General features: G+C 37.7%; 1 protein-coding gene across 2 annotated transcripts; it reads left to right on the top strand.

Annotated features, from left to right (window-relative positions):
• Window positions 1–326: 326 nt before the first annotated feature.
• jade3 (jade family PHD finger 3) lies at window positions 327–14,413 on the top strand. Of its 2 annotated transcripts, none has more exons than XM_058779419.1 (12): window positions 327–552; window positions 4,291–4,353; window positions 6,140–6,199; window positions 6,271–6,350; window positions 6,461–6,618; window positions 6,700–6,890; window positions 6,976–7,187; window positions 10,394–10,561; window positions 10,788–10,904; window positions 11,719–12,177; window positions 12,988–13,105; window positions 13,447–14,413. In XM_058779419.1, exons 3-12 carry the CDS (start codon window positions 6,151–6,153, stop codon window positions 14,265–14,267), a joined length of 2,373 nt encoding a protein of 790 aa, XP_058635402.1. In that variant the 5' UTR covers window positions 327–552; window positions 4,291–4,353; window positions 6,140–6,150; the 3' UTR covers window positions 14,268–14,413. The 2 variants fall into 2 exon arrangements, with proteins under 2 accessions (XP_058635402.1, XP_058635404.1); XM_058779421.1 differs by lacking the exon at window positions 327–552 and adding an exon at window positions 602–910.
• Window positions 14,414–15,265: the final 852 nt, after the last annotated feature.

The following is a 15,265-nucleotide window of genomic DNA, read 5'->3' as shown; positions in this document are numbered from 1 at the left end:
ATATTTTTTTGAACTTCACTTTTTAAAAGAATCAAAAAGATACTTTTAAAAACAACAATGGAAAAAAATACAAAAATTATTTCCACATCCTTATAAGTTATCTTAGTAAACATCTAAGATTTTAATACTTAAATGCTTTTTAAATGTGTTTTTTGGTTATGGGACAGCAGTTTGCACCAGTTCTGTAGAATGGCCCATATGCTATAAAAACGTAATAATTAACTAGCCTACATCACAGCCCTCCATAGTGGCAACTAAAGAATATTTAACCACCACTGAAAAGAAGTATGCTAAATACTCCAGTTTCCACTGGCGCTCAGTAGGCCATGAATTGGGCGGAGTTTAGGACCCAGCGGTCTGGTAGTACAATAGAGCTGTTGTGTCGTGGTGAGAGGGTGATTTCTGCTTTTGGGATATTGACAGTGGGACAGAAAAGAAAAACAACGAAAATACGAATATTTACAACATCTCTGGACTGCTGACTTGAAGACGGCCTTGCGGAGTCTATCGCCTTGTGCGATCGTCCAGAAACACTGGATTTGTGGATGTGAGGTAACGTTAAGGGTGCAGCACGAACAATACTGCTCGTGTCTTCCTCACACGGGGCTCAGTGTGCCAGTTATCCAGGCCTCCTGCTTCCTACAGATCCTTTACGAGCAGGGGTTTACGTTCATATTAGACAACTGGGACAATATTGGTAGCAGCGATCACATTATCCTCGCGTTAAAGTTTGCGATCACGTACAGAATGTTGTTATGTAGCCACAGGAAGTGCTATTATAGCAGGAGAAGGTATTGTAGTGACTGGAGAGGGTTCGTCATGTAGGGCGGCTCGAGTTTGGCGCCAAGGCCGTCAGAAACCCTCGCGCGTACAGCAATGGAGGACACCAGCGTGCTCGCACACAGACACGGTAACGTTAGTGCTGTTTAGTGAGACTTTACAGTAAAGCATTGCTTTGTTTACCCTTCCGTTCTTTATTTAGCTGTGTGAACTTGCAGAGTTCATCTGTTCACTCAGCATGGGAATAATAACTGAGTGGGAAACCGTCATAACAACACAAGGGGTCGTTAAACGTTTCTTTTCGTTGCATCATGTTTTAGCTTTACAAAGAGGCGATGAGCATTTGGTGAATGGGTACTGGGTTGTTGCATAATTACACTTCGATATTTATTCGCTGGATTTTGTCGCCCACTTTTTGTGTTATGAATATTAGCCGTGTAATGAATCAACTTTGTTTTGTGAAATCTTCCTCGTTCGGAAAATCATTAGCGCAGGGAATGATTCAGCCGACAAAACGTATAAGTGGTGTGTACTGTGAAAAAAGCAAACGAATAAATGACACGAAATCAGTTTAATTGTGAAGCAGTAGGAGTACAGTGCAACGAAGTTTGGAGCGGAAGTGCTGTTGTTGGAATGCGGGAATGCCCTCTTAGAGCTTCCGTTCCCCCCCACTGCTTCCCGCGAAATCCCTGGCCTCAGGCTTTAATCTGCACGCTTTTAGTGTATGGTTAATTGGAGTATAGAATAAATTGTGAATATTTAAGATACTTATTATCAAATGTTGGGGTTTTCGTAACTTTGCATAGGTCAGTTATATAGTGCTTCTAATAGTCCGTAAATAAAGGTTTGCTAGTACACTAGGCCAGTGTGAAGTAGTTTGGGCACTAGATGGAGGGATTTTGCTTTCAGTGAATCGAGTCTTTTGAATTATTTTACTAAAAGATTTGTTTATACAATCGTTCAGTGAACATTTATGTAGGTGTCATCGTTATACAAATACAACATTTTCTTGTTAACTTTTGAACTGGACTTTTATCAAGTTACAGACAAAAATTAATAGCCTAAATTAATTAAGGGTTTTACTCTTTCACTTTCACAAATTAATAGTTAAATATGGTTCAATGGGTAAAAAGGTTATTTAGATTCATCAAAACGCTCTCCACACACTAAAGATGTCACATTTACTGTTGTTCAACAAATGTTTGTGAGTGAAATTCAGTCATTTCAATTTGAATCCAGTGAAAGATTTCTCCACGCTGATGTTACAACAGGTTCAGGAAAATCAGCTGGATTCATTCTGTTAACCAACAGAAAGCTGCTTGGTATAAAAGATTTTTCTTTAGGAGATGTGCTATAATAAATCACTAAACTTTGACAAAAGATAACGGACATTTTGGCCGGTAAAATTTTGATAACATGGAAGCATCTTAAGAAAAAAAAAATTCTTTTAAGAACTGTTCTCTGAAAGGGTCTTTGTGGAACCCAAGTTCTTCTAAAAAAAGAAAAAGGAAAAAGAAAGGAACCTTTATTTTTAAGAAAGTAGCATCACAATTTTATTGTGTATGGTCATATGGACTGACTCAACTGACAAAATGAACAAATGAAATATTCTTTCTTAGCCGGTCCGTCAGCATTTTCTCATTCACAAATAAAATCTCCCAATTTGTTCATATTGTTCACAAACAAGATGCCTAGTTAATTTTGGTCATGCAGAGATATTTTGTTTAGTGCTTCTCCCAGTCTCATAATACAGATTAGTTTAGTGAAGAGATGTATGCTTTGAGCAGATCCATGAAATATTTCTCTGTCTGTACTCCAACTGTTGGTTCAGTGCAGTCAGTCTTTGAAAGCAGGAAATGAAGGAAAAATAAAAGTCAGTGCATGAAAGTCAACAGCAACATCTTCTAAAATGCTTGTTCACTAGCAAAGCACCACTACTTTAATCTGTATAATTCTTAATGGTCATTTCAACACAAAAGAGGAGAGAAATTTAATTTCAAAGATGATTTCTGCAGTGCATTTCTAATAGAGTCAGTAAATAGGATGTGTTGTTGGCACACTAGGCCAGTGTGAGGTGGGTGTGGGGTTGAAGTAGCTCTCAGCAGCCGCTGATCTGTTAGTGTTGGGGTGTGGGGTGGTCTGTCTGGGCAGAGCATTGTGCTTTATTATGGCGCAGTAGGAGTGGGGGTTGGTTTTAGGACTGTCATTTTGTCATGCCATTTTGTACCACAAAGCAAGGCCACCCAGATCAGATAGCCTCCCCTTTCAACAAATGTGTCGTTTGACTTAAAATTTTGCAAATTTGAGAAAAGCCCTCTATTACATTTTTAATTGGTCATGATTGACAGTTTTATTTACAGACAGGAGTCAATCATACAATGCTGACTCATTCTAAGTGGATTTGGTGCATCTTTTGTGACACTACACTACTAATTCTTTTATATTATGATAGATACGCCAAACTCCTAATTAAGAATGTGGTGAGCAAGTCACACCAATCTTTTCAGTCTCATCAGTGCTTCCTTTTTAAAACATTCGCACTATGCGAATGGGAGAGTGTGTGTGTGTCAGAAGCAGATGTTCCTCTGTGGGTTTGAAAGCCGGTCTGTTACTGTCACAAATGTGGCTTTAGATCCACGTCAAAAGTCCTTCATGGAGCATTGAAGAGGCACACTGAGTGCTTTTTCTGTTTACTTAGTCTGGAGACATTGCAGTTTGCAGCAGGCATAATGAGCATGGAGTCTAAAACTTGAATTATAGAGTTTATCTCATTTATAAAATACTTGTTTTGTACGGTACTAGTGATCCGTACCAGTATGATAATGAAAGGATCACACTAGAATTTTGTTAACCAAGTGAAGTGTTTAGACAAAAATACAACTGCTCCTCAAAAGCAAATCATTGGTTGTCTAATAGTTGAATCTGCACAGAATTTACACGCATCCAGTTTACTTTTTGTAAATGGCATAAATTTAAAAAATGGGTGCTCAAGAAACATTTCATATTATTAGTAATATTGAAAATAAAAGTTTACACACTCTTTAGATCATTTGCATGCTTTTTTTTTCTTGTTTTTTTGGGAGTGAAACTATAAATTATCAAAAACAAGTCATTGACCCCAAACTTTTAAACTATAGTGTATGCAAATCATGAATCCTTCTTCCCTAACTCACTAAGGAGGTATTGTTTGAATTGGTAGTGAGTGAATTAATCTAAACAGAAATATCCTCCCGTGTAATAATTTGCCTTGCTTATAAGTTGTCCTTTTAAGATGTGTCTGTACATAGTTTCATATGTGTGGTTTGGCTGCAATTGCACCTAGTGAGCTTGGTTAATATTTATTTAAGGAGGCCTCTCAGTCAGGTATTGGTGCATAATAAATCACAGTGCAGGCTTTGCTGGCTGTCTATCAGTACTCTTACCCTCCCCCGCCTGTTTTACCGCCCCACATTTTTATTTAGATTGTGAAGAGTATGTGTTCACTTTTCAAGTCTTGTTCTTTGTTTTCAGGCATGAGCGAGAGGCAGAAGAAGCACAGTGGAGGAAAACAGTAGCATGCTCTTTGAATTTATGGTGAGTGAAAAACTGCTCAGTGAAAGGAAATCCGTTAAAGCTGCCCTCTATGGTAATAACATCTATTTCAGGGTGCTGAATGATTACCATGTTCATGTGTCGTATTTGCATGGTACTTTAATTTACCTTTGAACATGTTAAAACCCATCAAATTTATAATGCCACATTGCTATTTAGTAATGATATGCAATATAAACCTCTAATAATCTTAAGCCTCTTTCACACAGCCATTCCGGAAAATACACAGAAAACATATCCCGTGATTTGTCCCGGGATGGTCTGATTTTGGTTCTTTCACACTGCCAGTGATTTTCCGGAATCTGTGCGTGCGTTCACACACAACCCGTAAAGACACGTGACGTGTATAATGCGCCGTGCACCATTTCACTAAATTGGCGAACGATTTCAGCTTCAGCGCGAATAGTGAGGAGCTCCCTGATCGCTGCTTCATTTCAGTTTACACATTTTTCGTCGTGTGACTGTTGATCTGCCTTCAAAACAACCGGTAAAACAGTCGCACGATAAAGTGCGTCATCACTACGACACACCCTTTACGGCATTGATCCAGCTTTTGTTCACACAGCGCTCAGAACCTGGCAATGTTACTAGGTCCCCAACCCAGGATCGATCCCGGAATTAATCCCAGTGTTGTGCCCATTTTCGACCCCTGCCAAATTATTACCCCCTCTCGTTGAAATCACTACCTGATTGCCTAATCCTAACCCCTCCCCCACACCTAACCCTAAACCTACCAATATTAGGGGGGTAATAATCCGGCGGGGGTCAAAATTGGGCACAACACCGGCACGTGTTTGCGTTCACGCAGAAGACACTCCGGCAATTTTCCGGGACCGACGTGCAGTGTGAAAGGGGCTTTATATTGGTCAATAGTAACCGTTTTAACAACTATCCAAAAAATCTATATAAATTTTTCTTTTCTTTTTTAAAGAGTAAAATGCAAAGTAGAATTATATTATTTTCTTGGATTTATATTATTTTCTTTGATATACAACAAAATAACAATGCATGGAAATAAAGAGCAATATCTATACTACCATTCAAAGGTTTGGGGTCAGTAGGAATTTTTTTAAAGAAATTAATACTTTATTCAGAAAGGAAGCAGAAATGTTTTGTCATACTACTACAAATAAATGCTGTTCTTTTGAACTTTTTATTAATCAAAGAATCCTAAAAGAAAATTTCCAGCTAAAAAAGTAACAGCACAAATGTTCTCAACGTTGATATGTTTCTTGATCACCAAATCAGCATATTAAAATGATTTCTGAAGAATCATGTGACACTGAAGACTGGAGTAATGGATGATTTAAAAAAAAAAAAAAAAAAAATCAGTTTTTCCACCATAGGATTATAGAACCATAGAACCACGTTTTTAAAATGATTAAAATAGAAAATAGGTTTAATATAATTAATAAAATTGAATATTTTATATATATGTGTGTGTGTGTGTATATATATATATATATATATATATATATATTTATTTATTTATTTATTTATTTCACAATATTACTGTTTTGACCATTTTTGATAAAATAAATGTAGTCTTGGTGAGTCTAGTATCAGCCAAGATGCATTACTAACTTTTCCCTACTATTTAGCTAGTAGTACTTGCAAATCACTGCTTTTTGATATTTCTTTTTTTTCTGTTATGTGAAAACAGCTCTGTTGTTTCAGTGTAGGTGAAGGCATTGTACCTAATGGTTTAAGCGGAACATGGTTTAGTCGAAGATATATTAAAGCTGTACTTCTCTGACTTTCACTGCAGGATACGTCAGGATGAAACGACTCAGGACTTCAAGCAGCAGTGACAGTTCAGACAATGAGAGTAAGTAAAATGAGACGACTTAAATTCTAAATCTACATTTAAGATTCTCACTCTGTTGTTGTATCATAAAGGTCCCTCGACATCCTTTTCCTCTAACAAGTATGGAAGCAAACCAGGTACCCCCGCCTCTGCTCAGAAGAAACCAGCAGAGGTAATTGCAATAGAAAACACCTTCTCGACTTTTACCACCAGCCCTATGAATGACATATTTCTACAATAAAATTGGTTGTATCTCTCATTAAGTTTATTTCTCCCTTGTAGGTGTTCAGAAAAGACTTGATCAGTGCCATGAAGCTTCCAGACTCTCACCATATTTCTCCTGACGATTATTACCTGTTGGCGGATACATGGAAGCAGGAATGGGAAAAGGGTGTACAAGTACTCGCTAGTCCAGACACTATCCCTCAGCCCTCTGTGAGGTATGTCACTTTGAATAAAAACAGGTTTTTGGACATGTACCATCTTGCATGTGACTAAAGTTTTTTTTTGTGTGTGTGTAGGATAATAGCAGAGAAGCCAAAGGAGGTTCTCTTCACTAAACCAAGGAAATATATTCAATGCTGGAGTCAGGACTCTACGGAGACGGGTTACGTTAACATCAAGGAGCTGGCGGAGGCTATGTGTAGATACGACCTGGACGATATGGACCTATACTGGCTCCAGCAGCTCAATGCAGAACTTGGGATGATGGGTAAGTGAGAAGAAATGCTTCCATATAAGATTTGGTCTCATGATGTGCTTCAGGCGATAAAATACTTTTTGTATGGTACATTCAGGTGACGGGCCGGTGGATGAGCTGACGATGGAGCGGGTGATGGAGGCACTGGAGAGACAGTGCCATGACAACATGAACCACGCCATCGAGACTGAGGAAGGGTTGGGAATAGAGTACGATGAGGATGTCATCTGTGATGTATGTCGCTCACCTGACAGCGAGGAGGGCAATGACATGGTCTTTTGTGACAAGTGTAACATTTGTGTGCACCAGGTGAGATCTTTGTTACTGTTACTAAATACATTTCTCGAAAAATCAGAAGACATTTTGATTAATTGCTGTGCAATTAATCGTATTTGATTATCATGCGCATCTCGTCAGTAAAGCTGGTTTTGTGATTAGCAGTAAATCGCCATCACCTGCTTTCAGATGGAGTGGCAGTTAATACACAAAGCCGCAGTTCACTGACAAGCTAGGCAATATCGCGTCCATAATCAAAGATGAATCACCTTTGTGTTTGAACGTGGTTTAGCATAGCTTGTCAGTGAACTACAGCTCTGTGTTTTAACTGCCGCTCCATCTGAAAGCAGGTGATGGCGATTTACTGCTAATCACGAAACCTTCTACAGCTTTTATTAATGTTACAAATTGACTCTTAAGTATTACCATTTAATTTCAACAGTCATGCTTAAAGATAGCCAATTAAAATTACATGCAGAAGTTATTGATATTGTATGTATACTCTCACATTTTATTTGCTGCTATTTTAGAACACTGCATGATTATCTAATCAAAATATAAAAAAAAAAAATATGCAAGTGACACACTGTGCAAAAGCGCAGGGCTGTGTCTTGGAGAAGTCCCAGGTGTCACACACAACCGGCCTCGTCACGTTCAATTCAAGCAGCGGTCTAAAACTGTTTATTTAATCACCAAACGGACATAAGTTTGTTTCAAGAATGAACAATGTGGCATAAATGAATTTGAAGTTCAGTGTTTAAAAAAAAAACAGTGCAAACGGAAAGAGACTGCGCAATCTGTATTACAGCTCTATATGAAGCATACAGACTGTATTAGAGCCACAGAAAGACAAACGTTTTCCTGAAAATTGCACAATACATAATTTATAGCCTAGGGTGAAGTTATTATGTAAATTAACAATGATTTGGGACAAATATAATATTATTTAATGGAAAGCTATGTGAATGGCGCTCTGTTCCGTGGCAGAATTTTCTGTCGGCTGCATTTAAATGCGCATTTGAAGTTTCCCGCTCTGTGCAAAGCGCAGTGTCACATGTCAAAACAAACAACATGTGCTGTCAGTGATTTTTGCCTCTAGAGGCCGCTCTCATACTGTATAATGACAGCAGACCATTCTCAGCCAGTCCAGCAACAGACGCAACACGGAAAAATATCGACATGGTTTTTTGCCGATAACTGATAGTTCCGCAGATCAACTATCGGTGCCGATTAATCGCCAAAACCGATGAATCAGTCGACCTCTACTTGTAACTTATTTGTTTAGTTGACGATATCCGGTGAAAATTCTTATTTGGGTCATATATTCCAAGACATAGACTAATTTGTGATTGCGAAGTACAGTAAACATCCACACCGGCGCGGTGACTAACAGCTCTTCAAGAAGAATCCTCAAAACATTAGATTCATCCGCGCTAGAGCCGCTAGAACTCAATGGCAGTCGAGGATCAGTTGCACGGGGAGCGGAATTCAGGCATCTTTAAGTTTCAGTGCCATAGAGAAACATTGAAAGATCCGAAGCTGGCATCGGTTTTATGGGGTTTATGCTTCAAAAATGGAAAAACGATGTGCCTGGGGTACTTGTAACACTGATTCCAGGTATCCTGAGAGGATGGGCAATATAATTTATTTTATTACATTTCCTGAATCCAAACAAAACAGAGCAAAATGTCCCTAAGTATTCACCCCAATACAAATGAAGACAAAAACGTTCATTTTCTGGTTGTCATACACTCGTTAAGTTACAATTTTTATCTGCTCAAGCAGAACGTTAATGTTATCTTGTGCTTTAGCAAGGTATCTCTGGCTAAAACTAGCTAACGTTAAAGTTAGTGAGTCCACGCTAATGTACAAACCTAAATAGCGGACTGTTCTCGTGTCTTGTACAGTGTAGGTCAAAAACACACAAACGTAGGTCTACATTTCAGTGCCTCTCCATATTAAACTGGTTAAATGTACATTAATTTAATCGCACCCTGCGATACATGAACAGTGTTGATCCTGCATGTTGTCATCCGCGATCGTGATGACCGACCGTAATATGAGACTTCTCCCGCTTGCATTGTGATCTGTAAACCCTCGCTTCGAGTTACCCACCGTATTTATTTTTAAATATTTTATAAATCACTCCATGGAATATTTAATTCCCATTTGGTGGCCTTCTGTGTCCAAAATTGTGCAAAAACATCGTGGGACAAGGTTTTCACACTGTAGCTGTCATTGAAAGACAGTGAACAACTCCGTTTGTTTGTCCGAGGGAGCAACAGTAACTAAGGGGGGCGGGGCTTACCGATAGGTCAATTCCGCAAGTAACTGCAATTCCAGGTTTTCAAACATAGATGGCAACAAAGAGGCAAAATTTACGGACTGCAGCTTTAAAGAAATTAATACTTGTATTCTGCAAGGATACATTAAATGTAAAAGTGACAGCAAAGACATTCATAATGTTACAAAAATGTTCTATTTCAAATAAATTCTGTTCTTTTGATTTTACTATTCTTCAAAGAATTCCGGGGGGAAAAAATGTATCAGTTTCCACAAATTCCACTATGGGATAGATTCAATTTTCAAATGTTTCAAAAAGAAACAGTTGTTTGTAATATTACTGTTTTTTGTATAAATGCAGCCTTGATGAGAATCTTATCAACATCAAACATTTGAATGGTTGTGTAGTAATTATTGTGATGTTGTAAGAGGTTTAATTAAGTGTGTGTGTGCGTGCGCGCGCACGTTTTTGTGACAAATGAGGACATAAATTTGTATAATGACAAGGTTATGACATGGGTATTACAAGGAGAAGGTGCCTTTTCAGGACATTACCCCATGTCCCCACTTTTCAAAACGCTTAGAAATCACACAGAATGGAGTGTACTGAAAATCTGAAATAGCACAAAGTTTCCTATAAGGGTTAGGTGTAGGGCAATAGCACATACAGTTTGTACAGTATAAAAACCATTACACCTATGGGATGTCCCCACTTTTCACAAAAACAAACGTGTGAGTTTATAAATATATTAACAATATATATATATGTGTGTGTATGTATATATGTGTATATATATATATATATATATATATATATATATATATATATATATATATATATAAACAATTCAGGCAATTATTAAAATTTGATTTAAAACGATTTATTGTAGTAATTGTGGTAAGCTAGAAGAAGATAGCTTTATCCTAAAACTCATCACACTCCTATTTTGTTTCAGGCCTGCTATGGCATTGTGAAAGTGCCAGATGGGAATTGGTTGTGTAGGACATGTGTGCTTGGCATCAATCCCCAGTGCCTTCTGTGTCCTAAAAGAGGGGGTGCAATGAAGGCTACCAGGGCGGGCACTAAATGGGCTCATGTAAGCTGTGCCCTCTGGATACCAGAGGTGAGTTATGTGTCATAAGGATGGAATTACACCTGCATTATTATGGTTGTATGCTCTAAATGTTGTTTAGTTAATAATATTAGGAAATTGAGCTTTCTTTCCTATGCCAGCATATTTGTTGGTTTTATTTGAGAGTACCATAGAGTTAACAGATATGGGCTAAAAGCCACACAGCTCCACTTTTCAGTTTAAGGGGTATTTTAAGAGAATTTGTATTTGTCTTTAGGTGAGCATTGCATGCCCAGAGAGGATGGAACCCATCACCAAAGTGTCTCATATTCCTCCCAGTCGCTGGTCGCTCATCTGCAGTCTCTGTAAACTCAAGACTGGAGCCTGTATACAGGTAATGCTGTGTAGTGCATGGGCATCCTTACTGATTAATTGGGTTGCAAGAATTACTCAGCAATAATAAATTCAGTGACAATTTTTACAGTGAAAGAGAATGAATGTGGTAATTTTGTTGACTTTTTTTTTTTTTTTTTTTTTTGGCTGTCTAATATTATTGTATTTAATTTAAATTATAGAGCGAGTAGTGATATTTGAGTAACTCATGAAAAATTAAATTAGTTCTTAAAATCGGTAAGCTGATGTAACATGAATATTTCAAACTTTTTTTGTACGCAATATATAGCACAATTTTCATTATTTTTTTAAGATCAGGATTTCTACAGGTAAAAAGTCTTAATTCACCCTTCCACAAATTAAGGCCTTAAAAATGTCTTAAATTCATGGCATCAAATGTTGCATGCACTGCCAAAATAATATCTTCCCTTAGTATATTTGTCTTGTTTTCCAATACAAATATCTAAATATCCTTAGGGTTGCAAAAAGTGTTTGGGTGCAGAGATATTCATGCCGTAAGCTTTTCTTTTTTTTTTTTTTTTTTGTAAAATGTATTAAAAAAATAATGAAGATTGGTAGAAACTTGTACAACTCATTTACATTTAGAGAACTTATTAGTGTATTATGTTCCCTTCAGTTTATTCCTTAAATTCTTTACTTGGTGTTAAAAAGGTATTTAAAAAGTCCCAAATTTACCTCTATAAATGTAATAAAATAAAACGTAGGAAGAAATTATTTGATCAATCTAATCAAAATATTGACTGTAGTTTCGTCTTCCAGACTGATGTTTTTAAGCACTGTCTCTCATCTTCCAGTGTTCGGTTAAGAACTGCACCATCCCTTTCCACGTCACTTGTGCTTTTGAACACAACCTGGAGATGAAGACCATCCTGGATGAAGGTGATGAGGTCAAGTTCAAATCCTACTGTCTGAAGCATAGCAAACCCAAAGCAGGAGAAGCAGGCTTGAGTCCGGCCTGTCATAAACCTCCGACTGAGACTGAGAAACTGGGCTTGAGGGCGCAGAAGCTTCAGGAGCTGGAGGAGGAGTTCTACGCACTCGTTCATCCTGAGGAAGTGGCCCAAGACCTTGGACTGCCAATCAACCTGCTGGATTTTATCTTTCAGTACTGGAAGATGAAGAGGAAAAGCAACTTTAACAAGGCCTTGCTGCCACCTAAAGATGATGAAGAGAACATGCTTTTGCAGCCACAGGAGGACAGCATCCACACACGAATGCGCATGTTCATGCATCTGCGGCAGGACCTGGAGAGGGTGGGTACTCTCGTCATCATGGATGAGATCTTGATTTTTTTTTTTTTTTTTTTTTCAGATGTTCAACTAGTTGTCCAATAACGGAGTAGTCTTTTTTTTTTTTCTTGCTGTGAGCAGTTGTTTTCCTGTATTATGCATATTTCTTTCTTTTTATTACGTTTTATTCTATGAAGACTTTTAAATTTAGGTCTTAGATGTTTAAAAAACTTATTTGATTAGTGTCTGATTGGGCTTCCTCAAGATCAGCTAGTTGTCAAGAAAGTCCACAACTTGTCAATTTTGAAAATATGTAGTTTTGCACATACCCATTATCTCATTATGTAGTTCTTCCAAAATTAATAAACACACTGTTCAGCTGACTTATGTACATTACTGTTCAAAAGTTTTATTATTGCTTTTGAAAGATGTCTTATTCTCAACAAAACGGAGTTAATTTAATCAAAAATACAGTAAAAACAAGAATATTGTTAAATATGATCACTTTTTAATATTAATAGTAATACATTTTAAAATGTTATATTCCGGTTGAGCCAGTTTTCAGTGTTACATGATCCTTCATTAATCATTTCAATATGATTATTCGGTACTTAAGTAACATTTATTCTTATTGGTTGAAACGTGCTGCTATTTTTATATATATAATTTTATTTTTTTTAAATGGATGTGATTTAGATTAATGCATCCTTTCTGAAAATAAAATATATAGATATATGGAGATATAGATATTATCTAATTTAATGCATGTTTAAACCATTAGTGTTATGTTGCGAGTTTTTGATGTTATGATTCTTATGTGTGTCATTTTGTCAGGTGAGAAACTTGTGTTACATGGTGAGTCGAAGAGAGAAACTGAAGTTGTCCCAGAGTAAAGCTCAGGAGCAGATCTTCAATCTACATGTCAAACTCATCAACCAAGAGTTATCTGCAGGTAACACACTTTTTTTTTTTTTTCTCCATTTTATTTTATTATTTGTTCATTTTATTTTATTTTGTTTTTGTTTTATTTATTAATTATTTTGGTCGGGGTTTTTTTTGTATCTTTGGGTTAAAACCTTCTCATTTTTTTTTCTTATTTTTTGATTAGAATACATTATAAATAATTTTATATTTCAGAAATAGTTAAAAATGAATGTACATTTTTAATGTCTACTCTAGACTTGCAGGAGTTCAAGTTAAACTTAAAATGAAAAATAACTATAATCTCATATAATCTGTCTTTTGACGTTCCAGCACCACTGAAAATTGACTAACTTCTGCTTCTATTTGCAGGGCTCCCAGTGTCTTCATCTTTAGAGAACCTATTGTTCCACCCTCCTAGAATAACCCTAAAACTCAAAATGCCCAAAGTGTCGCTTGGCAATGGCAAAACCAACTCCAAATCTGGTAATGGCCCCCTGTGTCCGGATAACAGCGGTAACGTATATGAACCTGGTGAGGGTGGCATCGGTCAGGGCAAACCGCAACTCCATCTTGGACGGGTAAGGATAGAGGAGCGTGCCAACGGTCTCCTGCCAGCCTCCATCTACATTCGACGAGACGGCGGGACTCCCCCATTGGCCGTGAAGCAATCTGGCAAACCTTTAGCTCTGCACGCTGCCCTCCACGGTCAGTCGTCCAATAGGAAAGGCAAGACTGAACCGGAGAAAACCCGCCAATTGAAATCCAACGGCATTATGGACAAGCCCGTACTCCAAAGAGACACTTCCTGCCAGACGCCCACTGAAAAGGACACATGCAATGAGATTTCAGGGAAAAGTCAGTCAGGTGGATTCCACAAAACCTCTCTTGAGCATTTCAGTCGATCCCTCAAGGAGGCCACTGTCAGTTTAGTACGGACTGAGGATCTTCGGGCTTTTGAGAAGAACGCACGCAAGTCCTCCGGATTCTCCAATGAGCGGCCGCTAGGGGGCAGCAAACCGTGCCAAGAGAGCGACGGTTACTGCCCGGATGCAGAGCTCAGTGACTCTGAGCCAGAGGCCAAAGGGAAGTGCCGACAGGGATCGAGGGTACAAAACCAGAGAGGAAACTACATCAAGTCTACCAGCCGAGCAAAACTGTCTTTTGGCTCTAGGACGTCAGTTCAAAGGTGACAATCTGCAAAGCATTAGAAACATCTCCAACCCACTGCCACAAATTACTGTAGTCCTCTGGCGGTATTCAGAAGCGCCAGATTCTGTTTTCCTCTGTTGAGGATCAGCCGATGATTTATTTTTTTTTTAGTACAGTGTGCCAAAAAGTTCTCCCTGGCAAGTGATTGGTCTATTTTTGTGTTGGACTGATATATCACTGTGTCTCTCTAACCAGCCATAGTGTTTCTGCTGCACTTGGACTCAGTGCATGAGAGCACGTATACAGTAGGTTTTATGGGCCGTGAAGCAGTGTTTCTGTACATAAAAGGAACCTAACTTTTTAGAGTGTACATAGTAGTTTGTGTTAAGATGTGGAGCACACTGAGATGCTTTCCACGTACTGAAATGTTATCCTACTTTCTTACTGATATGCTTATGCAAATAAAGACTCGAGGACTCTGATTTGACAAATCATGTTTGTTTGATTGTTCTGTCTGGCTGGACTGTTTCCTTTGCCTTTTTTTTTTGTATTTCTTTGTTCCTCCATCTATTTGGTCTTTCTTCCTTCTGCTTTGTTTCCACTTCTTTGCTAATGTTAAAATTGGCATGCTTGAGCTGAAAAGAAAGTGTGCTTGTGCAACTGAAATGGTCTTCCATCTGTCTTCAGAGCGTGAAGAGATATGTCAAACCTTAATGTTCATATTTAGAATAAATTTCATGCTGTATGGTATTTCTTTTTTTTTCTTTTTTTCTCAGATCCATTTTTCTGTCACTTCTTGGTGCCAGACCCTTTCATTATGTTTGCAAAAGACCATGAAAAATGGCCTGTAATAAAGCAAGAATGGATTTTTAATGCGATGTAGTGAGTATTTTAGCACAATACAAATAACACTTGTTTCAGCATGAAAACAATGTCCATCCAAGTCAGTTACAAATAATAAAAATAATTATAAAATATTTTTATAACCATGCACAATTTTGAGGTCAGTAAGATTTTAAAAGTTAAATTAATACTTTTA

Source organism: Onychostoma macrolepis, chromosome 06 (genome assembly GCF_012432095.1).
Source record: "Onychostoma macrolepis isolate SWU-2019 chromosome 06, ASM1243209v1, whole genome shotgun sequence".
NCBI classification, from domain to species: domain Eukaryota; kingdom Metazoa; phylum Chordata; class Actinopteri; order Cypriniformes; family Cyprinidae; genus Onychostoma; species Onychostoma macrolepis.
This window is presented reverse-complemented; position numbering and strand designations above follow the sequence as displayed.